The following is a 27,515-nucleotide window of genomic DNA, read 5'->3' as shown; positions in this document are numbered from 1 at the left end:
TAAAAATACGGAGATGGCCTGATATGTACTGACATGGGAAGATGTCTGATTTATTGCTCAGTGAACAGTGCTACAAACAGCATTCACATAGCCCTTGGTAGACTTTCCAGCTTCTGCCTCCGTGTCAGGCCAGCCTTGAAGCAGACGGCATTGTGGTGTTGAAGGTCGTGCGTCGGGTGGGGTCGGGGGTCACTCACCGTAGGTTTGGGAGGGCCAGGGAAGTTCTATGAACACGAGCTTCGAAGCCTTGAGGACAGACTCTGAAGAAGGTTTTAGAACTGATGGGCAGGCACCCGGGACGTAAGAATGAGCCACGTTGAAGTAAGACAGGGTGATGAGGAGGGGTAAAGACCCCTAAAGATGGGGGGATGTCCCAGGTCGGTAGGGGTAAGAGGTGAGAGGGAGGCCGGGCGGATACCTGCCACTTGGGTCACCGTTTAAAGGCTTTAACCAAGAATGAGACTGACACGGCTTGACATGGAGCTCAGCAAGTACGCATCCTCCGGGGAGAGGCCCTCAAACTGCCATGCCCTCCCCTAAACAGTCCTGCTTCCCTTCCTGTTCTTTCAGCGGAAGAAGAAGGGGCAGGAAATCAGAGAGGTCCCTGGGGCAGCCCTGAAAAGCAGCAGGTGGTCACGGGCCAGGAGCCCAGAGCCCAGAGCACTGCTGGAAGCCACACCCTGATTGTCTGAGGCTGGTGTGGCCTGGGGTGAAAGGGCACTTGTTTATTTTCACATCGAAGCTAAAGGTCAAATGATGCCCAGTGAGTGAAAGTTTGAAAAGCAATAATAGTTTTTTTGAAAGGCAGATAACTCAGAAATATGAAGGCCTTGAAACAAGGGGGAGTCCAATCCCTGCTAGTCTCTTCTGGCTGAGTAAGTCGATGTTGGACTTGCTTCTGTTTCAAAGCCTGTGTGGGAAGCTGTCTTCTCTTCCCTGCTGGCCCCATCAGAAACAATGGCGGGTGTTTACTGATTCCAGAAAGGGGTGAGGAGGTTTTAAACCTGGCCTTGGCCCATCTTTTTAAAATCACTAGATGTTCCATTCGCCTGGGATAGCCTATCTTTTGGAGTTCATGGATCAGTAAAATGTTCTACAAAATTTGAGGTACATAGAATTGTCCATTTTTATTTTATCAAATGTATTTATTAAAAGGAAAATATCTTAAACATTTTAAAAAATATTTGTTTGTTTTGGTTGCGCTGGGTCTTCGTTGCAGCAGGCGGGTCCCTTAGTTGTGGCATGCGAGCTCTTAGTTGCGGCATGCATGTGGGATCTAGTTCCTGTGTTGGGAGCAAGAAGTCTTATCCACTGCGCCACCAGGGAAGTCCCAAAAGGAAAATATTTTAAAGAATATTGTTACACAGGTGAAAAAGAAGAAAGTAAGAGCATAAGTCAGAAAAATGGACAGTCCGTTAAACTGAATGTAGTTAGCCTTTTAAAAAATCCACTATATTGACCTTTATTTTCTTTCTTTTTTTAAAACACCCACATTGTCATGGCAGACTGGTGGAAACTCTAAGTGGCTCAGCCATGGTGCACACATCAGCATTTAAAGGCCACTGAATTCGTGTTTGAGTACCAGATGATAAAATTAGATTGTGTGGTTTGTAGAAAATTAAATTCTTTAGCTAAACCAGCTGCTAAGCTTCTGCCCAGAATCAATATACTATTAGAAGTCTGGAAACTAATAAACATACCGTAACTATTAATTTATGGATGGGTTGTTGGTAAATAACCTCAGAGAAGGAATCCAGGCTTGAAACAGCTTTTGTAACACCAGATGGAGTGTGTGAGTTTAATCGAGTCCCGAGAAGGGATATCTGTACAGTGCCTAAAAAAAAAAAAAACCCACTGGGATCTGAGTTAGGCCTGAGATAAGCTTAGAGAAGCAGGGAAAACTAGAACCTAATTGAAACTGATACAAGAAATTAAGACCCATGCAAAGAAAACCAGATGTTCTTTTATGGTGAAGTGCGTTGGAGGGAAGCAGGGACTACTTAACCCACCCAGAATCCAGTCACCTGGCAGCTTCACCCGAGGACAGGAGGCCCGAAGGAACCAGGCTAACTAACCAAGCTAATGTCCTGCACGTAGGGTGGTAGAGCTGGAACGCTGTGCTTTGGGGAAACTCTCAGGATGACAGACCACACCCAGTGGACTGAGGCCAGGCAATTCCTGAAGTTCCCCGCATCGTGTGATGAACAGTTTCCAGATGAAGAAACAAGCCCAGAGTTGTCCAGGGACGACTCGCCCGAGGTCTCACTACTGGGCAGGAACCAGACCGCAGCTTTCCCTCTGCTGGTCCACCCCAAAGCAGATTGAAGACACAAATCCAAAGGCGGAAGGTGGGCACTGCGGCGACCCCTGCCATCAGCTTGACAGCCCTCGCTCAGCCTGAGAGCGAGAGGAGGATAAGCCTAGTTACCTGAACAACCAACCAACCAACCAACAACCCTGGCGCAGATATTCAAGAAATGGCAATATGGGTGAAAGAGCCCAACAAATCTGAAGTCTTCCCTGCATCACTGTGTAGACTGGCCTGTGTAAGGAGGTCCCTGAATCCCACACTGTTACCGAATGTCTGCTTTGTGCCCATAAGTGTTTATCAGAATAAAGTCATATTTTGTCCACTACACATCCAATTAAAAAACAAAAATTCCTAGTTGAAGTCTTCAGTAACACTTGCTGGATTCCTGCAGTAACATTCTACTCAAAGACAATCTCAAATCATACCATTAAAGCCCAGCTTGGATTATGTCCTTTTCCTGCTTTAAAAACCTTCGGTGGCTCCCAAAGGCCATCCGATGAAATATCCATCATTCAGCCCGGCTTTCAAGGCTGCCTGTGACATACGCTGTGAACTTCCTTTCAGCAGGGTTTTCCTGTATGTGCTTTCTGGGGCCCCAGGGCCTCTAGAATTGACTCAGGCAGTGGTGGGTTTGGAAGTCATGAAGTTGGATGTCGACGTAAAAGTCAGGAAGGGGCTTTGCTGGCTGAAGCTCGCTGAAGAGGTACAGCTGGACTCAGCTTCGCAGGTGACAGGTTTCAGTAGCTTAGTCAGTGTTCCAGGCGCCATGGTGCCCGGCCCTGCAGCGGGGGCACCGTCTTCCACGGAGTCCATGAAAGAAGTCGCCTACCGGGCTGTCGGCAGAATTACAAAGCCTGGTTTGCCTTTCTGTCCCTCACACCCTTCCTGTTGCTTGGTCCCCCTCCCGTATCTAGGACTCTTCCCACCTGGTATCACTTCTCTTGAGGTCCTCAACATCACATTTATATTTAAATAGAAGTGTCAGATCCCATTTATGAGTCTCTACCCAGTGGCCTAGATTTTTCAGAGGCCTCGCTCTTCTTACGGTTCTAAGTTACGCAGAACTTTTGAGGAAAGGGTGAGTTTCAACTGGAGGTTGGGCTGTACCATCCATTACCCGGGTCACCGGTTCCTAAACTTCCATGTGAGTGGAAATCACCTGGGGAGCTTGTTAAAATGCAGATTTGGTTCCGTGGGTTTCAGGATCTCTATTCCTTTTAAGCTCCTGGGCGATGCCAATGCTGCTAGACCGGGGAGCACGCTGTGAGTGACGAAGATCAAGACCAGACGCCCCTGGAGAGCCGTCGGGGAGAAGCTCAGGTTCCCAGGCTCCGGCACTCCCACGCCAGGGGGCCAGAGGCCGCTGCCCGGCATAAGCACAAGCCGTTTGCCTCGGGAGCTCACGGGCATACATGAGATAGTGGGGTGTCTGCTTTTCCACGTCTTTGCAGACCTCAGTTATCTCACAGGGCTAGACCCTCAGAAGGCTCTCATCTGGCTGTTCGAGATGGTCCTTCTCATCTCCAGAAGGCAGTTCAGCAAGTTCTCGAGGGAAAAGGGTAAATGCTGCCTTCGGGGATCTCCTGGAGCAGCTTCCAGCAAGCGGAGGAGGGGCCTGTGGACTTGTTCTCCTTAGCCCATCGTTTTTCTTCCTACTGTGTGCACCAACAGGCCACTTAGCCGCAGGTCTTGGGTGGATGACACCCACTCTCGTTCACTTCTGTGTATGTTACTCTGGAGAGGGAAGATAACGCAGTTTAGCTAAGCCAAGCTGTAGGTTGGAAGTTATAACCCACCTAATTCCTTACAGAAGCTATTGATTAAGGCTGTGTCTCTGCCACCTGCTATGCCTGGGCCTCCTGCCATGTGGTCGATGGCAACTCTGACAGCCCCGTCCCTGCAGAACCCAGAGCTCCTGCCACGTTTGTTTCCAGCAAGTCTTTAGTGTCTGCTCTCCTGCCTCCTCCCACCCCCCGCTTCCTTCTAACGCATGTTTTGAAGTCCACACTGAGACAGGTCACCCAACCCATTTGTCATGCGATGGGGTTACAGACTGGAGTCTGCAGCAGATGTCATCTGGGCCTTTGGAGGCCTGTCACTTCCCCAAAAAGGACACTCGTGTTGACCATTTGGCACGGGAGCCGACGCCTTTCTTGCCCAAGAGGTCCTAGGCTTCACTCCAGGGGGCGGCATGAGGGTTAGAGCTCAGAGAGAAAGAAAAAAATGGAGTCAGAGACCCAGGAAATGAGGTCCCCGCGGAAGGTAAGAGCCTTTGTAAATGCGCCTTTGTTACCTGGATGGATGTTCAATAAGCATTTGTTGAATGAATGAGTGAAAACAAGTCAAGAAGGAAAAAGCTATTGTATATGAAGCACGGGTGTCACCACCAAATGTCCTGTTCTCCTGCTTCCCTCCCACCAATTGCTTGTTAAGACTCTTGTCCCAAACATGCTGGGGGCCTCGTGGAGACATCTGGACGGTGTCCTCCTGAGAAGGTGAGCAGCGACTTATTTCATGGGGTTGTGGCAGCTGTGACTGGTCTCCTTCTGGTCATGGAGCTTCTGGACCTGGTTGATAGCAGAGCCTGGACTAAAGCCCATATCCTGTGACCCCCAGCTCAACACGCTTTCTATTCTGTCAAGCTGTTGACCCAGCCAGGAAATGTGCACCATCCATGTTTACCCCGCTGTGAGCGAGCATGGGAGTGAATTAACTCGGGGACCTGTCACTGACCTCCATAAGGCCAAGGGGCCTCCCTAAGAACTAGCGTCCCAGAAGACTGGACCTCGAGCCCGGCTCTGCTCTTCACCTTGGGCAAACACTTTTACCCAAAGAAGTTACCTCTGCCCCCATATACAGTGGGGAGGATGCCTAAGATCAGCAGCAGTGGGGGCCGCGAACTAACGGTGACTCGTCTGTACCGGCACTAAATGAAAGATGAAGGGACAGGGATCCAAGGGGCTGCCATACTTCCCTTCCCTGCTGAGGAAGTGCAAAGGACTCTCCATTCTAGTTTAGAACCCAAGCAAGGCTCCACACTTGATCAGCCTGGATTTTTTTTTCTAGGTCGTTTGAGGCAAAGAAGTGGTGCACTGTATCCCCTTCCCTTTTTCCTTCCCTCCCTCCCTTTGGTGAACAATTACTGCGTGTTTGCTGTGTATTGGGCACTGTTTCTGGGCACTGGGAGTAGAGCAGTGAACAACAACCCACACCCTCATGGGGCTCACATTCCAGTGGGGGAAACAGCAAGGCAAAGCCAACACATAGCGAGGTAGCTGGTGGGGAAACAAAGCATGGAGAGGAGGAGAGTGCTGGGAGGGCTTGTGATGTTAATCAGGGTGGTCAGCGAAGACCCCCCTGGACAAGTTGACCTTTGAGAATAGACTGAAAGGAGCTGAGGGAGCCAGACATTTAGGTCTTTTGGAGGAGAGTCTTTCAGACAGAAGGAATAACGAGTGCAAATGTCCTGAGGCAGGAGTGGCCGGTGTACTTGAGGAAGAACAGGAGGGCTGGCGAAGCTGAAGCCAAGAATGTGTGAGGGGCCGAGAAATCGACGAGAGAGAAGATCTGGGGCCAGATCATGAGATCACAAGGTCGTTAGAAAGATGGGAAATTGCTGCAGGATTTCTCCTGGCTGCTGGTGAAGGAGTGGGTCAGGGCGTGCGGAGGGCGGGTGGCAGCAAGCGGAGGAGTTAGCACCTCTCAGCTGTAAACAAAGGGGGGTGGCGATGAGAACTTGGACAGGGGCAGAGCAGTGAGGGGTGAGAAGTGGTCGATTCTGAATATTTTAAAGACAAAACCAAAAAACCTTGCCATTGGGTTGGATGTGGGATGTGAGTGAAGGAAAGGAGACGGAATGACAGCAGGTGTTTGGGGTTTCTTTTCGGCTGAGTAGTTCAAAGGATAATGTACCATGAACGGGGTTGGGGAGCATGTGGGAAGAGCAGGGGGATGTGAGGGCCTCTGCGTTGGGCATATTAAACTTGAGATAATATGGAATGAGACTAAGAAGAGCCTACGTTTGCTGAGCTCTTCCTACGTGTCAGGCACTGGGCAAAGCATCTTACAGATACTGTCCCATTTCATCCTTACAACAGCACTCTTACCATCTCCATTTTAGAGATAAGACAGTGGGTAGCTGTGCCCATTCACAGCCTGACAAGACCTTCTGCAGCAGCAGCAGTGGCAGCAGCAACATAGATCTTTCCTGTCTGATTGTTCTGTCTTAACTGCACAGCCACGGTTGGTGTTGGCTCGCCACACTGTTAATGAAGATGTGAGTCTTCTTGGTCCCACTGCACGGCAAGAGATTATCAGCTTTGTTCTGCTCCTGGAGCCTCATGGATGCCGTGTAAACACTGAGTGAGTGAGTGAGCTTGCGGAACCTGTAGGCGCCGGCCACAGGCTGGACTGACCATGCTCCTCGCCTGTGAGGGGTGAAGCCAAGGAACAGGACCCAGAGATGGGGTACATCCATCTACTGGGCGCATGGTGGGTGCGTGGGAGAGTGAGCTTGAAAACCAGGGGCATGGAGTGTTCAAGGTGAGCAACTTCATAACTAGAAGCATCAAGAATAGAAACGTGAAAACATGAGTCAGCATCTGAGGTGAGCAGCATAAAGCAAGGTGTGAGTGATGGCGGGGGGAGTGGGGAGGGGGACAGTTCAAGCCTAATCTGTGAGACCTGGTGTGCTTTATTGTTCCTTACTAGCTGGGAGCCTTACTAGCTGGGAGAGTCTTACTAGCTGGGAGAGTCTTACCAGCTGGGAGAGTCTTACCAGCTGGGAGAGTCTTACCAGCTGGGAGAGTCTTACCAGCTGGGAGAGTCTTACCATCTGGGACAGTGTTACTAGCTGGGAGAGTCTTACTAGCTGGGAGAGCCTTACTAGCTGGGACAGTCTTACTAGGTGGGAGAGTCTTACTAGGTGGGACAGTCTTACTAGCTGGGACAGTCTTACTAGCTGGGACAGTCTTACCAGGTGGGAGAGTCTTACCAGCTGGGACAGTCTTACCAGCTGGGACAGTCTTACCAGCTGGGACAGTCTTACTAGCTGGGACAGTCTTACAAGCTGGGAGAGCCTTACTAGCTGGGACAGTCTTACTAGGTGGGACAGTCTTACCAGCTGGGAGAGTCTTACCAGCTGGGACAGTCTTACCAGCTGGGACAGTCTTACTAGCTGGGACAGTCTTACCAGCTGGGACAGTCTTACCAGCTGGGACAGTCTTACAAGCTGGGAGAGTCTTACTAGCTGGGAGAGCCTTACTAGCTGGGAGAGTCTTACCAGCTGGGAGCCTTACTAGCTGGGAGAGTCTTACTAGCTGGGAGAGCCTTACTAGCTGGGAGAGTCTTACTAGCTGGGAGAGCCTTACTAGCTGGGAGAGTCTTACCAGCTGGGAGCCTTAACAAGCTGGGAGAATCTTACCAGCTGGGAGAGTCCTAAAGAGGTCAGCAGTGTGTGCTGAAAAAAAGAGAAGTGGGAAGAGCTCCAATTGTAACCCATTTAAGAAGTGTGTTATGGATTTGCTGAGTAACAAATCACCCCAAAGTGAGTGACTTATAACAGCCATGATGATTTATGATCTCTCACAATTCAGGAGCCGCCAGCGACATCTCAGAGGCTCTTCCCTCCCACGTGTGGCACCTGAGCTGGAGTAGGTGGAGTTCCCTGTCCTCCGGCATTTCTCTCTCTGGGGTCTCCACTCAGGGTCTTTCCAGCGTGGTGTCTTCATGACAGTGATACTTCCTATGTGACACCTCAGGGTTTCAAAGCCACGTGTCCCCAGAGAGAGAAACAACCAGGAGGAAGCGCGGGGGACAGACAGCTGCCTCTTTGCTGCAGTCTGATCGTCAGAAGCTAGTGCCCACAGTTGGCCCTTGTTCACGGGTCATGAAGTAGACTCCACCTTTTTCTGGGAGGTAAATCCAAGGATTTCCTCGCATGATTTATAACCGCACAGAAGCCTGTGACATGGTCTGGGGACCTCATAATTATACCCTCCTAATTATACAAGGGGCATTCAGTGGAAAGTTTCTCGGTGCCTGCGGTGGTTGGCGATTAGTGTCGGATGTGTGAGGGATGATGTGACATGCAGGCAAGTGGCTACGTTTTCTGAGACTAAATACTGTGTCAATGTCATTACCAGGAAAACCCCCAGGCCTGGAAATACTTTTTTTCTGTGACTCAGGATGGTATATATCAGAGTAGATTGTAAAGTAGTTCGTGCCACAGGGATACAAAATAGAGCTAGGAGACAGTAAGGAAAGGAAACAGTAAAGCAGGAAACAGGAGATTGAGTAGTAGGTAAGAAACTGACCTTGACTTTGCTGTGCTTTTGATTTGATGCAACAGCAGAAAATTCCGAGTCTTTGAGAGAGAGCAATATTCTGGACCAACTAGATCGGCCAGCTGCCTCCATGACTATTAAAGCCAGTAGTGACACCAGTCCTGGCAAAACCAGACCTCGCATGCTACTGACCCCAGTGTGAAGGCGCTTGGGGTTCTATGTGCAGAAATCGGACTATAGATAATTGTTTTGTTAGAGGGGAATTGGGAGTCTTAGTGAATTCAAATGTACTTCCAAGAGGTGTTTGAAAGCCTCCTGCAAGGACATTGATTGCACTATGGGATGGTTGCCTGATGCCAGCTAATTAGGAAAACCCATTCTGGGCCTAGCTTGAGTGAGCCCAGGGAAGGATAAACAGTGTCACTGTAGCTGGTACCCTGGAGTTCCCAGGATAACCTGTAGTCTCCTTACACTTGATTGAGTTTTTTCCATGCACAGACTTTCGCTAAAGGCCACCGTGTCCCATCGTGTGAGGCAGTTGCCAAAATGGAATAGTGCCAATAGCTGGAGCTCTTATCTGTTGTTGCAGCTAAACAATTAAAGAGGAACCTGAGTTTCACCGGAAGCAATTCCTCGGACCATTTGACGCCGTCTACAACTGGGTCCAGGCATTACCACCGCGGGGCCGACTGGCTGGCAAAGGCTCGCTGAGGCTGGGGGACTTTCCACTTTGGGGTCCAGCATTGTGACTAATTTCTCAGTGTCTCGGGCTGGGCAGATTCCCATGGGGGCAGACCCCAGACCCACATCTCTTAGTGTGTGATGGTGGAATGTAATTTGGTAAATGTTGCACGTATGATGCAAAAATAAATTCATAAGTAAACAAACTTAAAAAGGAGACAAAGAGAAAGATAGCAAATAAATTTGGAACACTAGGCTCAATAAAAGTAGTTTTTTACTTTTTTTGAAACAGGATTTCTCGGAGCCTTTAATACGCCACCACGCCTTGTGAATGTCCAGAATGACAGGTAGCATTTTCACCTCTTACGTGACCATCGGAACCATGTTCCCATGATCACCTTGGGTGACTTAGTTTTCCAGCAACAACTTTGGGATACACTGTCCTAGATCAGAGCTACTTGGAGTGCAGCCTTTGGCCTGATGGTCTCCAGTGGGGTAAGTATGGAAATAGAGAGTAAGCTTTTAGAAAGTTTTCTGGCAACTGGACAGATTAATTTTTATGTCTGTTGAACCTAATACCAAAGTAGTGGGGCCTATATTTTGTATTTCTTTGTTTGGTATTTCATGTTCGAGTCATTAATTTTTAGGGCACTTTACAAAAAATACCCATCCGCAGCACACTGAAAATAAAAAAAAAAAAACACGGTCCTTCTCCTCATCATTTGAGAGCGTCCCCACCAACATCAAACCCCCGATCAGATTTTTCTAGCATCAGGCCACGAGCACAAAGGTTACCCAGATGGACTCCAGACTACCTTCCAGCATCCCCTACCCCTGTAGGGCAGCCAGCCCTGCCTGGTATCATTTCTTCGTGCACCTGTAATTTTGTAGTCTGAGTGGGGAATCTCAGACCCCCGCAGTGGTCCATCCACTCCTTGCTCTAGAACGAGAAGCCCCAGGATGCTACCTTGTCAGGAGGAGAAAGAAGGCAACAGCCATCACTCTGCCTGACCCGCCCGCCACACTCAGCAGCGTTTACCTCCCACCCTTGGAATATTGCTGACAGCTCTTTGAAAACTTAAAAAGTATGACAGGCTTTCAGGAATGGTGACTTCCCACCAAGGAATGGAGGCATGGGAGGATTTAAGTAACTGGGTTTAAACAATGCTTGCCTTTTGTTCTCCCTAATAGTGCTGGTCATGTGGGTTTTTCTTCCCCACAGCTTTCTGAGGTGTTCTCCAATAGAGGACTTAAGTCTTTTAAAAACAGTAATTTTGGTAACAGTGGTAATTGCTTTAATTGGAGTTCTTTAAAGGTAGAGCCTTCTCGCCCACCTCCTCTTAAGACGTGACTCATGCTCTGATCTATCGCGTTACCCTGAATCCACGCGGTATTATTTCCTCCTTATATCTATTAACGGGCATTGTAGGAGGGGAGGTGGAAAACTTCCAGAAGTCGCTATTTTTTCAGTCTAGAATAATTACAAGTAATTTTTCTTTGTTTCCAGGAAATGGTAGATAATCAGCTTTATGTAGAGAAAAATATGCACATTGCATATGACTGCACTTTCCACTGGGGCCTTTCACAGAGGATTAGAACTCTTAACCGCCCACTGGGTTCCATTTGGATCACAAAAGCCTTCTCCTGCTCCCCAGCAGAACTGATTTGCCTCTCATGTTTCCGAGGACCCAGTCCTGTTATGAAGCAACAGTAGTTGGCCCTGCATAGAGTTTTTTATCCCCAAATAGCCGCATTCTTTCAAGTAGCTGTTTGAGCTACTTGGCACACACTAGGGAAGCAGGCAGAATATCATGCCCTTCCCTTTGGGTATGAGAAACGGGACAAAGAAGCCACCCAGAAGGCCCCACACGGCTGGGCGGGGGGCTCAGGAGAAACTTGCAGGGACCAGCCTCCCCCTCGGCCCATCTGGACAGCCTCCTCCGCTCCTGTTCTTTCGTATGTCGGAGGGGACAGAAACGGGCCAGCTCTGGCTCTTAGAGTTCTATTTTCTGTTAAGTTTCTATCTCCTGGTTGATGTTGGGTGAAATTGCTGAGAAAAGTATCCATCCCCTTTTCCCTAGAAAAGGGGAAATTGGGAACCATTGAATTTTGCTTCTAAAACTCCTCTCGGAGTGTGACAAGCAAAAGTAAGTAATTTGTATTCTGGAGTTCCTGTTCATTTATACTTTCATGTCCTTTCTTTGTGCTTGTCCACATTTTAGGAAGATAATAAAACTAAATGTTTCCTCTGCAGTTTTCTTTCTATCTGTCATCCATCCATCCATCCACCCTATACCTATATCTGTCTATCTATTTATCTATCCATCATTATCTGTCTATCCACTGTAAGGGAGGACAAATTCTCCTCTACTCTCTTTAGGTCTCCAGTTGGGTCTAAGAATTAAATGGGCAAAGACAGATGAACAGGAGAAAGGCATACACGTTTTAGTAAATTGTTACATGTACATAGGAGCCTTCATAAGAGAATGAAGACCTGAAGAAGCAACCAGAGCAGAAAGCTTTTATACCTTTTAGACAAAGAAACAATACATTTGTGAAGAATGGACAAGACACAGGGGTTTGGGCCAGAGGTGGTAAATGGTGAAGTAACCAGGAAGATAAGGGTTGGCTGAAGAGGGTTTGCTTGTACAGATCTCTCGGCCTCAGATTCCCCATCTCTGGTGATAAGAATATCTTCCTTTCTCTCGGTACAAGGAGGACACCTTTCACAGGGAAGTTTATCTCCTGCTTTCAGGAAGAAAAAGGAGGGTTAGAGAGCCCTTGTTATACCTGCTATTTCTCAAGTGCCTTTAATTCAAGAGAATCAGTATGCCTGAGTGGCATATTTTGGGGTGACATCCTCTGAACTCCTTCACCATCCATTCTATACCTATATCTCCATCTATCTATACATCAGCTGTCTGTCTATCTTCCAGCTGCCTGCCTATCCATCTGTTCATCCATCCATCCATCCATCCATCTGTCTATCCATCAGTCCATCCATCCATCCATCAGTCCATCTGTCCGTCCGTCCATCCGTCCATCCATTCATCCGTCCTATACCTGTATCTCTACCTGCCTGCCTATCTATCCATCATCCATCCTCTGTCTCATTCATCAATAGCCCGCATAGCCAGGTCTCACCGGTCTGTGATCACTAATTAAGCCACACTTCATCTTGCTGTGAATTTGACAGCTACTTGTCAATTTGTGGATTGTTAATCTGGGTCCCTTCCCTGTCCAGCCCCTCAATCCTGAGATCTCTCCAGCATCCAAATTTGGCATTGTGGTGTCTTATTCATGCTCTGTCACTGAGCTGGGCCACCGTCCCTCCCTGTCAGGCTGCTGCCCTCACGAACACGCTAGCTTTGGCACTCGGCCCTGCGTTTCAGGTACAGAACAGGCTTTTCCCTTAAATTCTGACACCACAACAGGAACCAGACTGTGTTGACGAGCATGAGTGAGAGAAGGGGAAGGAGGTACAGCACAGGTAACTGATAAGCCTACTGTGTGTGGCTTCCCTTAGAGCCTCTAAGTGGGTCTGTCCTGGGGGTCCTTTACAGAGCTCCCCCCACACCTGCTGCCAGGTGACCCTCATGGGGAGGAGGGGCCACTTCGCCCCTGGGAGGGCTTTGTGCATTGTCCCGTCTCTGCATTTAGAGGCCAGCCTCCCTAATCCTCACTTCCTGTCTCAAGAGCAGCCTCTCCCCAGGATGACTGACAACAGAAATGGCCCTTGTGTTTGAGAGATAAACCCGCCCCCCACCCTTAGCCTCAGGAATGCTCCCTTGCCTTCTGGTATCTGATAAGAAGGTCCATTAGAACATGATTTTCCAACGTGAGCCTTAAAAAACAAGCGTGGCCAACAGTGTTCCCAAAGGCTGACAGAGACAGCAAGCTACCCAGGTCCCTGCTCTGGACTTTCTTCTCTCATTTATGATAGAATTCTCCAACCCAGCCTGGCCTCCTGCAGATGTGCCACCTGCAGGCTGCAGGTACAGCCACTGCAAACCCATTCCTTAGCCTCTAGCCCACCAATTACTTTTTTTTCAGGAACAATTCTGTTTCTGCCATTTACTCCGCACAGAATATGGAGCTTCTCAGCCTCAAACACGCGCATTCAGGGCAACAGACTCAACAAGAAGCATGATATTTGCTTTATATTTCATAATCAAATGTTCACTTAATAGTTCTTCCCAAAACAAAGAATCAGTCTGTCCCAAAGGTGAATTCAAATTTCTTCTTTTTACTAGGTAAATACTGCTTACATATTTAAGATGATTTTTAAAAGGTAACAAAACAAACAAAACCCCCCAAACCTTAGTTAGGGGCTGGGATTCTATTTGGGCATCCTGTTTCTCCCCTTCCCTCTCTACCTGTCCTTCCTACCTACCCGGCCAAAGCTGCTCTGAGACAAGTCTGTACACAGTCCCATGCTGTTTACCCTCGGGAGCTCTCTGAGCCCATGCTCCACTCCGGCCATATATGCCCTCTTTACCCATTCATTTCTGTCCCCTCTGAGCAGAGGTGAGGGAGGCCACATTGCACATGCAGTCTCAGCTGGAGTGGCAGCAGCTACCGGGACCCCCTTTCCTTAGAAGCAGTCAGTCAAGTGGGAGTTCCCTTTCTCAGTTCCTGGATCACATCTGCTTGTTAAGAAAAAGTATTTAAAACTTGAAAATGAGGCAAAAGGTGATGGCATGTCATTTCAGTGTTAACTCAAAAAAGATAATCCCAAAGGTTTCAGTTCATTATTCTCTAGGGCATTAACCAATTTTGTACTATTTTGTATTAACCTAGCACTCAAATTCTCACAGTCCTTTATGAAATTGCTATAAATATCAAGTTCCCCAAGTGTTCCTAGAACTATATTACTATTTCCATCATTCATTAATGAATTGAATGAAGTATTTGACATGCTCATTTCAATCCTGTAATAGTTATCTTTGCTGGGTAACAAATTATCCCAAATCTTAGTGGCTTAAACAAATAATAAACATTTGTTATGTTACACAGTTTCTGTGGGTTGGGAATTCAAGAGCATTTTAGTAGAATGATCTAGCTTGAGTTCTTTCATGAGATTGCAGTCAGCCAGGACTGCAGCCAACTGTAGGAGGCTGGGCGGGTCTGCTCCCCAAGATGACTCACTTATGTGGGTGACAAGCCAATGGTCACTACTGGCAGGAGGCCTCAGTCCTCACCATGGGGACCTCGCCGCACACCTGCGTGAGTTTCCTCATGACATGGCAACTGACTTCCCCCAGAGCAAGTGATCCAGGAGAGAATAGGGGAAAGTCACAACGTCTGCTAAGACCTAGAAGTTACATCCTACTGGTCACATTAGTCAGTCCTATTCATTGTGGGAAGAGGTGACACAAGGGCAAGAGTACTGGAGGATGGGGATCATTGCAGGCAGTCTTGGAGGCTGGCTACCAACATCCTCCCTCTGTGCCCCAGTGATTCACGTCCTACCCACACACAAAATGTGCTTAGCCTCTCCCAAGGCCCCCAATACAGTAGAGTATCAGTTTGAAGTCCAGAATTTCATTATCCAAATTAGGTCCAGATGTTCTTGAGGCTCCTTAGGTGTAGTTCCTTGAATCCTCAAAGCCAGGTCTGAAATTTGTGAACTAGAGAGACAAGTTATCTGCAATAATAGGACAAGCATAGCATAATTACTGAAGACCCTCGCGTTCAACAAAGTTGGAAATTGGGGGTGCACAGAAGTCACTGGCTCATAGCAATTCTGAAATCCAGTAGGGTACCAATTGACATTTCCTGGGAATAATTTTCCACAGCTCTTGGATTTACTCTGCGGGCTTTTGGTTTTACCCTCTGAGTCATCCTTCCCTTTCCTGTATTTGTGTTGTTTTCTCAGCCTGCTTCTGCCTTGTACAAGTTTCAGGGTCCAAAGACATCTTTTCAGTTTGTGCTGTCTGTCCCTTTCAACTCAAGCTGTCAATGCTTCTTCCAATATAATTCTCTTAAAAACCTTGTGGTTGATCTGTGACTCTTACTGGGGGGGGTCTCACTCCATTAGGAAAAAAAAAAAAAGCTTCACCTGCAAATAGGTGCAATATATGCCCTGAAAGGACAGGGTTGTCGAAGTGCTCAGTCTGTGGCGTTTGTTATTTGTATGGCAGCCCAAGCCACCTAAGACACAGTCACACTCTTGGGTCCATCTTTAGACCAGATTTTCCTGATGGTGCCCTGTACTTGATTTTTACCTAAGAGCCCTTTAAATTTAACATCATTTGCCATCTGGAGAGGGTGAGAATTTTCAAAACCAGGAAGTGCTGCCTCTCTTTTGTTTAACAGTCCTGCCTTTAGCTCATTTCTCTTGTTTCACTTTTTACCAGAAGCAGCAAGAAGAAATCACTCTTCAGTACTCTGCTTGGACCATCTCCTTTGCTAGACCACCCCATGCATAAGGTACGTTTTCTGTCTTCCTTATAAGGCAACAGTGCTGGTAAAATTTCTGTCTCTACTAATAACAATTTCCAGTAAGATCTTCCCTTTTCTTTAATCCCTTATCTGAGGCCACCTCAAAGACAGCCATGCTTCTATAAACAGTTTTTCAAGGCTCTTCAAGTTTTCATGGACACTTCCCTCAAAGTCCTTCCAGCTTTTACCACTAGGAGCTTCCAAAGCCACAAGGAAACTTTCCTCTAATATCCCTAAACTTATCTGGGAATTCCCACACCAAGAGACAGGGGCCCATCCTCAGAAAACCCCCTCTCACTCTTTCCCAGGAATTCCCCCACGCCTCCAACTCTGTTCTTTTTATCCTCTCTCTCTCTCAGTAAGGATGGTGTGTGATTAGTTTGTTGGATATACTTTAGTCATGTCTTACACAAAGATCACAGCTCTTAAACTTTTGGCCAAGAATTGAAGCCCCTGGAGGTCTGTGTCTGATGGGGAAGAGGTGGGGACCCTGACTAGTGGGAGTGCAGTTGCATTCACACTAATGAACACATCACACTGTCCTTTAGAACCTTGTGTCATTCTAGGTGCTGCTCCATTTCATTCCTTCAGAACCTTATGCAGTAAGCTCACTGATTGACCAGATGGACCCTGGCGGAGTCATGCAGGGATCAACTCAGGTGTCTCATTTCTGTTCCCATCTGAACCTGAATCCAGGCATTTGCAAGGAGCCTGTGACATTCCAGGGGCAGTGGCTGCTGCTGCCACAGCCTTCATCCCTCCATCTCAGGGTCCCTTAGAGTCCCATGGCCTGAGCCACCTTTGTGCATGGCAGCCAGAGGGGCCTGGTGCCACCCCATCGCAGCCCCTGCTGGAAACAGCTGCCGCCCTCCTGTCCATAGGAGGCAGCAGCACTTGCTCCCCGGCCCTGTCTCTGAGAGCAGCCTTGGCCAGAGAAAGGTTGGCGGAGTAGAGTTTGTTCATCTGCTCCCACCGCCGTGGAAGAGGTCATGACAGCCCACTTGTGTGCAGCCAGTAAATCTATACGAGTTTTGCTAAGACTGGAAGGGGCATACATGGGCTTGAGAGTTGACTGGATCATGGCCAGCTATGTGGATTTTGGCAGGTGATTTAATCTCTCTGAGCCTCTGTGTCCTCATCCACAAGATGGGATGCCAACCTCTTAGAGGTGTTGTGAGAGTGAAATATAAAACATTTGGTACAGGACAAAGGGGAGATGTTTAAAAATGTAAGTTTTATTATTTAGTAGTAAGGAAAGAGGTGTTCATTTGGGGAAAAGTGTATAAGTGTGAAAAAAATTAGATAGCAGGTCTCTATTAGCTTGATGTAGAAAAAGATATTGCAGGACCCCCGACTTCCATGCTACACCCACAAAGAATGAGGAGAGCCCCTTCTGTCTACCATCAGGGGTCCTCAGGCCATGTTGCTTGGTCCATGTCATAGACTGAATGTTTGTGTCCTCCCAAAATCCGTCTGTTGAGATCCTAACCCCGCAGTGTGATGGTATCAGGAGGTGGGGCCTTTGGGAGGTGACGAGGTCATGAGGGTGGAGCCCTCATGATGGAATTAGTGTCCTTATAAAGAGACCCCAGAGCACTTTCTAGCCCCTTCTGTAATGTGAGGACACAGCAGGAAGGCACCATCTGCAAACCGGGAAGCAGCCCTCGCCAGACACAGAATCTGTAGCCTCCACAACTGTGAGAAATGAGTGTTTGTTGTTTAGGACACCCAGCCTCTGATATATTTGTTACAGCAGACCGAGCTGACTAAGACAGTCCCATGGCTGATTTGAACCCAGATGAAATCAGGGGTTTCCAGACACAATACTCCTGTGATGTAGAAACAGGCACAGACTTATTATTTTTTGGAAAGGCTACATTTAATTCATTGTCTGTGTACCTCGTTTTCTTTATTTGGAAGGTGAAGGATTTGACCGGCCCTCCGACAGGCTCGGAGAATAACGGTCCATCATTCCAGGGGTCTGACTGCCTTCAAACAGCCTCTCAGTCTTTTCTTTGCCCCGAATTGTTTTTCATTGCCCAGCATGGCGTCGGCACATAATAAATGCTCAGGAAACCTAGGGTGACTGTCCGATAAGACCATTTCTCACTCTGCCTGATCTTTGTTACAGCCTCCAGCACCCGAGGCTGCTGGAACTGAAGTAGAAATTCCTGTTTGCCAAGCTCTGTCTCCTTCAGTGGCTTTCATGGAGCCTCTGTGTGTCCAGTCTCCCCCGAGTCCTGGTTTGTATGTACTTTTTCAGCCCTGGAAAAAATGCGTGTTTGGGCAGTTGATTGGACTCTACTTACAGGTGAAAAGAAGGTAGAAAAAGAACTGCCCCCGCCCCCCCAAAAAAAACCCCTCAACTCGAATTCTATTGCCAATCCTCCTGGGAGCTTCACCAAACTCGCAGCCTTGACACCCAGTCCCGGGAAAGGAGTCGAGTGGATGTGGTCTGGGTGTCAAGTGTCCTGCCGAGACCCAGCAGGAGGGATGAGTCGTATTAATTAATTCCGTCTGACACCAAGGGCCTCGTTGCGGTCCTTTTCAGTCCCCGCTCAGAGGTCTGCAGGGAAAAGAGTGTTTTTAAATCGAGGACACAACCTTGGTGCAGGCAGCCTGCCTGGTCTTGGTGGCCGGCTCTCAATAGAGAAATCCAGCGTCCAGAGTCAGGCTCTCCACGTGAAGGGCCCTCCCCACGTCCGTCACTGACCGGGGAGCCTGCGCTAGTGGTTCTCTCCGCCCTGGAGCTCTCTGCTTGGTGGCTGACTGTGAACTTGGTAACTCGGGGAGTGTGGGTCTGCGTCCCCAGACCGACCGCTGTCCTCTCCCCTCTCAGAGGAGCGCATCTGTGGCCTGAGAGTCGTTCGGTGAGTTCGCTATTTGGTTGACCAACCAGTGGCATCGATTTTGTGTCGCTGTGTAAGCCCCCGGTTCAGCTGGACGGGAGCTGCCGACTTGGCCCTGGGCTGGGGGCCCCGGGGTGCCTGGCGGGCAGCTGCCCCTGGCTCACGTTAAATGCTGTGGCCCGTGTTTCTTTCCTCTAAGAGTCTGTTCATCAGTGTCCTTCTGGACGTGGCTGTGTCTCCGCGGCAGCTTTGGCTTTTAATTTATTCACGTGTGTGTTCTCAGAGCCCTGCACCACTGCCAAAGGCTTTATGGCCTCTTAAAGTTTCAGAGCCTTTGCTTTTATGGCCACTGTTTGTTGAAGGGAAGTGCTGTTTGGGGAAATGATCGGTTTGCCTTCCGACTGGATGATGGATGAAGGATTAGATTTTCCTCTTTTATTTAGCGCTTGAACACAACCTGAGCGTATGCTGTCCAGCGCCGGAGTTTTCCCGAACGTCCATTAATTCGTGCAGACGTCCATGGGATCTACTCTGTGCCAGATTCAGCGCTAGGCGTGTGCTAAGTTTGTGTGATCTATCACACTGAATCCAGTGGATCACAGGTTCCTCTGAGATCTGCTGCAGCACTGTTGCGATTTGGATGCAAAGCGTGCATCCTCTAAGTGCAGAGCAAGCACTCTCTAGCCTGGCCTTCGCGAGGCGTGTTAGACTCAAGGCTGGGTCTGTGGACAGCGGGTCTCCCGAATAGCTGTGGTGACCGTCATGAGCATCATCAGGTGAAGAGAGCTCAGGACCGCGCAGGCCTGTCTTAGCCTGTTCCGCCTGCCACGTATCAAGGGAGCCACAGTCGCATGGGGCGGGAGCAAATGGGGAAGCAGGTGCCACTGTAATAGCGGTTGGGCGAGCGCAGGTCTCGCTGTGCAGGCCTGTCCCGCACAGCTGGGGCGGACTCAGCAGGAGCCTCTCTCCCCCTCTCTCCCACAGCCTTGAGATGGGATTTCACCCCCTTCTACCCTGGTGCCTCACGCAGGAGAGCAAAGCAAAGCACACCAGGTACAGCAGCCGGGAAGAGAGACGAGCACGGTGGCCGGGCTCGGCCATCGACCCTGTCCCACCGGAGCCTGAAGAGAAGGGCCCCGCGGTGTCCAGATGAGCAGTGACCCCTCCTCCAGCAGCCACAGCCCAGCCTGAGCTGCACAAGGCCAGGCGAGAACCCCTCTCCCCCACCCTCTAGAGGGAGGTGGAGAGCGACAACTCCCTCCTCTGTGTTACTCTGCGAACCCCTCAGATTCCTGCAGGATCAGTGCAGTGGGAAGTTCAGCTCTTGCCCCCAAAATAGGTCAGAATGGACATCAGTTAAAGCCAAGAGCACACTGCACATCAGACCCCAAGTCCCCACGCCCAGTTCCATGCCCAGCTCCGTAACCAGGGAGAGACCCTGTGATCAATTGTCCAGACACAATGCCCAGAACAGGAACCCGCTCCCATCTGTGTTTCACCAGAGAAACGAAAGCCCCAACCAACGAAATCCCCTGTTTCAGTTATTAGTTTATCATCTCTCAGCCCCAAATCCATCCTTCTTTGCTCTGCCTGTGACACCGGAGCTGGACCCCATATACATTTCTCTTTTGCTGGCTGGAGGAATGTTAGGGTTCCTCACCAGAGGGCAACAGATGGACCCATGGGGCCAGGAAGGCCCTTCCCTTCTGGGTCCCGGCCCTGCATTGCTGTTGTTCCTCAGTGAAAAGCCTGGACAGCTGCCCCCGCAGCGAGCTGCTTCTCCAGCTGGCTGCATGCTCCCTGTCGGGCAGGGTCTCCTGAAGAGGTGGGAGTCCTAGCCCTGGTTGGGGGTGACCCCCTCCCAGCCCTTGTTCCCTATGTCAACTCTCCCTCCACCAGACAGTATCAGGCCCTTTTGCACCTGCTACTGCGGGACCCCCTCCAGTCTTCTTATACCCCTTTTAATGGTTTTAGTTAACAGTTCTTAATATTAAATTTCCCCATTCAGATAATCCTGGTGGTCGATTGCTTCCAACTGGATCTTGACCAATATTACCCCTCCCTTTTTTGCTGAGAAATGAAAGTCCAAAATAAACTCCCCTCCTTTAAAGAAATTGAACCCTCAAAGAAATCACAGCCCCCAAACTTCTTCTCCCTTATTGCATATTGGGTGTGTGTGGAGTTAGCTGATTATTTAGACCACAGGGATATGAAGACAGAGCTGGGCTGTGTCTTTCTGCTGGGGTTCTGGGCTGGGAGCACTGGTGTCTGAGGCTGAAGGTGTGTCACCCTGCGTGTCTAGTGGAGGCTGAGGCACATCAGAGACAAGGTGACACGATGATGGAAATCCCCTATGGTACCATTTCAGTCCGTCATTTAGCTGAGGCTCCTTCGTCAACTTCACATTTACGTGAGCCAATAAATTCCTCCCTCCCTCCCTCCCACTCTCCCTTCCTCCCTCCCTCTCTTCCTTCCTTCCTTCCATGGTTTTTTTAACTGAGGTGACATTCACATAAAATACAATTAACCATTTTAAAGTGAGCCATCCAGGGGCATTTAGTACATTCACCATGTTGTACAACCACCACCTCTATCTAGTTCCAAAACATTTTCATCACCCCAGAAGGAAACCTCATACCCATGAATCAGTTACTCCCTTCCCCTCCCCACCCAGCCGCTGACAATTAATCAACTTTCTGTCTCTCTGGATTTGCCTATTCTGGATACTTCATGTGAATGGAATCATACAGTATGTGACCTTTTGTGTCTATATTCTCATCACTTGAAAACTCAGTGTTTCCAAGGTTCATCCATGTCGTAGCTTGTATCAGTACTTGATTCTTTTTATGGCTGAATAACATCCACTGTATGTATATATCACATTTTGCTCATTCATTCATCCGTTGATGGACACTTGGGTTGTGTCCACCTTTTGGCTAGCGTGACTAATGCTGCTGTGAACATGTGAGTAATGCTGCTGTGAACATGTGTGTACATGTATTTGTTTGAACATGTTTTTAATTCTCTTGGGTATATGCCTGGGAATGGAATTCTTGGGTCACATGGAAATTCTATATTTAACTTTTTGAGGCATTACCAAACTGTTTTCTGAAGTGGCATCAAGAGTCCCAGCAAAAAAAAAAACATATTGTGGCTTTTGGTCTTTATCTTGTGTTAGTCTATTCAAGCTGTCATAGCAAACAAGTCTATACCACAGACAGGGTGGCTTATAAAGAGCAGGAATTTATTTCTCATAGTCTGGAGGCTGGAAGTCCAAGATCAAGTGCCAGCATGGTCGGGTGAGGGTCCTCTCCTGGGTCATGGACAGCATCTTCTCCCTGCATCCTCACATGGTGTAAGGGGCGAGGGAGCTCTGTGGTGTCCCTTTTATAAGGGCACTAATCCCATCCATGCAGGCTCCACCCTCATGGCCTCATCACCCCGGAGGCCCCACTTCCTAATACCATCAGCTTGGGGGTTAGGATTTCAACATGTGGATCTCGGGGGGACACACTCAGACTATAGCAGTCTGGGAGCACTGGAGGGCTGTGGAAGGTTTTTAAGCAGAGAGGTGACAAAATCAGATCTGTGATTTAAACCATAGCTCTGGCTACGCTGTGGTGGGTGGATTCGAGGGAAGAAGCACAGACTCAGGGAGATCGGTGTTGAGGGGAGGGGTTCAGACCATGCAGACTCGGGGAGGCTGGTGGGCGAGAGAGGAGGGATGTGTCCCTTTACCCCATTTCTATGCCGGGAGAGAGTAGCCCTCAGATTCCGGAACTGCAGCCACCCTTATGGCTGAAGACGCCTTACCGGGCGGCAGTTAGAACGGGCAGGCCTTATAGTCAGGCTGTGGCTGAACCACATTCTCCACCATTTATCAGCTGTGGGACTTGGGGTCCTTCCTAGCTTCTCTGTGTCTCAGTTTTTGCAGCTAGGAATCGGGGATAGCAGGATAATCTGGCCATATACAAGTGAGGTAATATATGTAAAGTACTTGGCACAGTGGTGAAGGCAGAAGGGCCTCCCTGCAAAGATGTCCACGTCCTAATCCCTGGAACCTGTAACTGGGTTGTGTTCTATGGCAAAAGAGACTTTGCAGGTATAATTAAGGTTGTAGACCTTAAGATCGGAAGATTATCCTGGATTATCTGGGTGGGGCCAGTGTGATCACGTGAGTCGTGTTATGGGCTGAATTGTGTCCCCCTCCCCCCAAATTCATATGTTGAAGTCCCCAGAATGTGATTGTTTTTGGAAAGAGGGTCTTTACAGAGGCAACTGAGGTTAAATTAGGTCAGTATGGTGGGCTCTATTACATATGACTGGGGTCCGTATGAGAAGAAGACAGACACAGGGACGACCATGTGAGCCCACAGGAGAAGGCGGCCATCCACAAGCCAAGGAGAGAAGCCTCAGGAGAAACAGCCTTGCCCACACCTTGATCTGGGACTCCCAGCCTCCAGGACAGGGAGACAATAAGTGTCTGTTGTTTAAGCCCCCCAGGCTTAAACTGGGACTTCGGTGTAGCAGCCCTAGCAGTCTAATACACCTGTGGTTCCCTTACTAATTTTGTTTTCAATTTTAAAGATGAAAAGAAACGAAGGACTAGAATCGACATTGCCAAGGCCCACAGATGGAACTGCATGGGTCAGGTCTTCTCATGTGCATCACCCACCAGAATCAAAAACGCCTTTGCTGGTCCCAGAAGAGATCTCTCTTCCCACCAAGGACAGAGGCCCCCCAGCTCAGTTGGACCTCACTAGGGTGGGTCTGCTCTTCTGCTACGCCCCTTGGTGGTCGTGCTGGCAGCTGGAGGTCTGAACACAGGGCCCAGCCGCAGCCCACACCGTCCATACGACGTTCATCCCTAATGCTCGTGCCGGGCCACCCCTCCTCTGCCTGCTGGAGCGTCTCCAACAGAGACCCACTGCCCCACGTCGAGACGTGGCCCCCAGAGGAGGTGGCAGTGATGGGGCTGCCCATGGCCGCAGGCGAGAGGAAGACAGAGGGAAGCAGCAGGCTGGGGCATCCTGGCCCAGCTCGCCCACTGGGCAGCGTGAAGGGAGAGGATGCCGCCCCGCTTAGAACGGCCATCCTGCTGCTGGTAAACCTGCCCCGGCGGCGCCCTGGGGCCCGGCTGCCTGGTGAGCACCCTGCTGGGTGGCGGAAGGGAGTCCGGGTGGATGTCCTGTGACACAGAGGAGCGGCATGGAAGCGGGGACTCCAAGGCAGGCGACCCTGTCATGTTCAGTGTCAAAAGTCAGTTAAATGGGATTAATGGTAATGCTGGCCTGACCCCATCAGAGGTTATTATTATCAAAGCCATCATTCGTGTCTATGATTATGCCACATACATTCCAGGTCCTTTTCCCACCTGTTTTCTTAAAGCTCAGAAATCGGTGCTAAATAGGCTGCCGGAACCAGGCAGTATGGAGGATTTCTTCAAAATAATCCACTTAGGCCCTGTTCAAATGTGTTCTGTGTACACAGAGCTCCTCTGGCCTGTGGCACTGCCACGTGGATGCATCAGGGTGGCTGGACGGACCCTCCTGTCCCTCTCACGAGGACACCTGGTCAGGGTTGAGTTTCTGGCTCCGGGGAGGGTCCCTCCCACCCAGGGGGCAGATGTTCTGGCTTTGGAATGGGCAGGTCCTTTAACATCTTTGACATAAAGTCCCACGACTTTCTTTGGATATCAGTCGTCACCCATTTAACCTGGCAGTGACAAAAATCCCTGGGTCAAATTGGAGAATTTCACAGTCTCATTTACCCAGCTTGGGTTTTTATGAGTTTGCCCTACAAAGGAGAGAAGGTGGAGAGAGGAGGTGGGCAGAAATGCTGCTCCTCCGGCTCTAGATTCCTTCAGAGACAGCAGAGTTAGTGGAAAGTATGCCAGGCATGGTGTGTCTAACTCAGAATTGTGTGAAGTTGCAAGGAACAGAAAACCAGCTTAAACGGCTTGAACACATATGGGTTTACTTTTCTCATGTAAGCAGGTGTTCAGAGGTAGGGCTTGCTTCCCCTGGTTCCCCTAATCCTTGATGCTCACCCAAGCTTTTCCTTTGCCTCATGGTTGCAAGACAGATGCTATAGCTCTAGACATCATGTCTGAATTCAAGGCAGAAAGAAGGGAGGCAAGGAGTCAAACCAGCCATGTCTATCCCTTTAATAGGAAAAGTAAAGTTTTCCTGGAAATGTTTTCAACCTACTTCCATTTGGATCCACTGGCCAGAGTGGATCATAGGGCCACCCCTAGTTGCAAGGGAAGTTGGGAAGTTGGGGAACAGGATTGTCATGATTATCTGGTTCTGGGCATGTGGCCACCACGGAAAAGAGGAAGAAGGGAGGATGGAAGGTGTGGAGGCTACAACAGTTGCTTTGTCTGACTTATTTTGCAGTCACATCTCCATGCAGAGAACCTCCAGTTGAGATTCATTTACGATGCCATCTTGAGCAAACAGGGTCTTTTTTACCAGCTGTCTTATGTAGAAAAGCTGTTTCTACAAGTGATATTATTAACATCCCGGCCGAGCAGCCCTGTGGGTTGACCTTCACTTGCCGGTTGAGAGGAGACTGCTGAGTCCTGCATATTTACCAGCTGTTCCGTTGAAAACGGTTGCATATTTGGAAAGGAAATGAAGCAGATTGGTCTGAGGTTTCAGGATGAAGTTGAAGGTATGAAGGAGGGACGTCTTTCTTGAACAAAGAAAATCTCTTCAATCCCAGTGAAGCAGTGGTTTGTGAGAAGACTTTAGAGAGCCAAGGCCAAGTGGCGGTTGCCCATGGAAACCAAGGGAACTTTCTTCCTGATTGGGTAGCTGGTCATGAAGAGGGTTGTGGCAGCCTGGCCGCCATGCTTTTTTCTTTTTTTAAATTATTTTTTATTGAAATATAGTTGATTTACTGTGTTGTGTTAGTTTCTGGCATACATACAGCAAAGTGATTCAGCTATACATATATATATATATATTTTTTTTTTTTTAATAATTTTGCTTGTGGCCTTTTTTCAAGTTTATTTATTTATTTATTTATTTTTGCTGTGTTGGGTCTTCGTTTCTGTGCGAGGGCTTTCTCCAGTTGCGGCAAGTGGGGGCCACTCTTCATCGCGGTGCGCGGGCCTCTCACTGTCGCGGCCTCTCTTGTTGCGGAGCACAGGCTCCAGACGCGCAGGCTCAGTAGTTGTGGCTCACGGACCTAGTTGCTCCGCGGCATGTGGGATCTTCCCAGACCAGGGCTCAAACCCGTGTCCCCTGCATTGGCAGGCAGATTCTCAACCACTGCGCCACCAGGGAAGCCCCATATATATATATTTTTCATATTCTTTTCCATTATGGCTTATTACAAGATATTGAATATAGTTCCCTGTGCTATACAGTAGGACCTTGTTGTTCTGGCTGCCATGCTTTCATGGAGATTTTTTTTTTTTTAATTACGTAAATGGAGAGAAAACAAAGGATAGAGGATAAGAGCCCATAACAGAGGGACTGTTGGTTTTCTCTCAGGAAGGAGACTTCAAGAACCTCCAGCAAAGCTTTGCTGATTATTACTTAGGGAGCCAAAGGGAGGCCTCTTTCCCGTAAGGCTAATGAGAGATCTGACACAAAGTGCGTGTTGCTCCTGATATTCCTGATTCTACAAAAAATTCAGAGAGTTTTTCAACCCAAGACAAGGTTAGGTGGTAGTTTATGAGAGGTTGAGTTCTTAGTGAGTTGACACCACGTTGTTCTTATAAATGAAACTTACACTGTTTTCTTTTTTGTTTTTTTGATAAATTTATTTATTTTGTTTATTTATTTTTGGCTTCATTGGGTCTTTGTTGCTGCACGTGGGCTTTCTCTAGTTGTGGCGAGCGGGGGCTTCTCTTCGTTGCGGTGCGAGGGCTTCTCGTGGTGGCTTCTCTTGTTGCGGAGCAGGGGCTCTAGGTGTGTGGGCTTCAGTAGTTGTGGCACGTGAGCTCAGTAGTTGTGGCTCGCGGGCTCTGGAGCACAGGCTCAGTAGTTGTGGCACACAGGCTTAGTTGGTCCGCGGCATGTGGGATCTTCCTGGACTAGGGCTTGAACCCATGTCCCCTGCCTTGGCAGGCGGATTCTTAACCGCTGCGCCACCAGGGAAGTCCAAAATTTACACTGTTTTAAATAATATATATGTTTATTTATTTATATTTACAAAAAGAACTCTGGACTGGCTCCTAGGTTTCCTAATTCTCTCAGCTTTCCTGGCTGGAGAGGAGCGTTCCCTCCGACCCCCCAGGCCACCTGGCGGCCACGACGGGTACCACAGTGTCCAGAGGGGACTCGTTTGTCCCCTAGGGGTGTCCATACCAAATCCAGTTCCTTTTTAGTGATAGAAAAGACACATGGACTGATTCGCGTCTCGGATGCTGATTTTTGTTTTTCAGATTGCATCCTCCTGTCTTTGTGTGTGTGTGCGTGCATGTGTGTGTGTGCGTGCATGTGTGTGTGTGCACATGCGTGTGTGTGTGTCTTATGCTATTATGATTTTTACTATGGTAAAAAACACATAACATAAAATTTACCATCTTTACCATTTTCAACAGTACCGTTTATAGTAATATTGAGTATATTCCCATTACTGTGAAACAGATCTCCAAAACTTTTCACCTTGTAGAACTGAAACTGTATACCCATTAAGCTACCACTCTCTCTGATTTCCTCCCTCATCATCTTTCAGCAGGGAGAGTTTAAGCCTCTCTCGCCGACAGCTGAGGACCCAGGGCTTCAGTGGAAAGCTGGCAGCTTGTCACCCGTGAAGCACCCTCTTCACCTCGGATGAGAGCTGGGGGGAAATGGAGCTGAAGGAGGTAAAGCAGTTTCCCAACGTGGGGCTTATGGATCAACACGGAAAGGGTGGCACTGAGCTGGCAGCTTGTGAGACGGCTGTGGGGCAAATGACCCAGGTTCCTTCTCGTGGTCCCGCTCCCTGGAG

The 27,515-nt window shown here is 48.9% G+C and overlaps 1 protein-coding gene across 1 annotated transcript in view; it reads left to right on the top strand.

Moving 5' to 3' along the window:
• The window catches only part of LOC309625690 (uncharacterized protein), a 54,772-nt gene that overhangs the window by 9,482 nt on the left and 17,775 nt on the right, over nucleotides 1–27,515 (top strand). Inside the window, exons 3-8 of the mRNA XM_082385753.1 lie at nucleotides 15,639–15,708; nucleotides 16,287–16,379; nucleotides 17,641–19,622; nucleotides 23,157–23,713; nucleotides 24,968–25,244; nucleotides 27,261–27,390. Coding sequence (XP_082241879.1) covers nucleotides 15,639–15,708; nucleotides 16,287–16,379; nucleotides 17,641–17,781 — 304 coding nt within the window. The 3' untranslated portion in view covers nucleotides 17,782–19,622; nucleotides 23,157–23,713; nucleotides 24,968–25,244; nucleotides 27,261–27,390. The remainder of the gene's footprint in view (nucleotides 1–15,638; nucleotides 15,709–16,286; nucleotides 16,380–17,640; nucleotides 19,623–23,156; nucleotides 23,714–24,967; nucleotides 25,245–27,260; nucleotides 27,391–27,515) is intronic.

Source organism: Balaenoptera borealis (assembly GCF_965194805.1).
Source record: "Balaenoptera borealis genome assembly, chromosome: 3".
NCBI lineage: Eukaryota > Metazoa > Chordata > Mammalia > Artiodactyla > Balaenopteridae > Balaenoptera > Balaenoptera borealis.
Note: the sequence above shows the minus strand (reverse complement) of the source record. Positions and strands in the feature narration are given on the sequence as shown.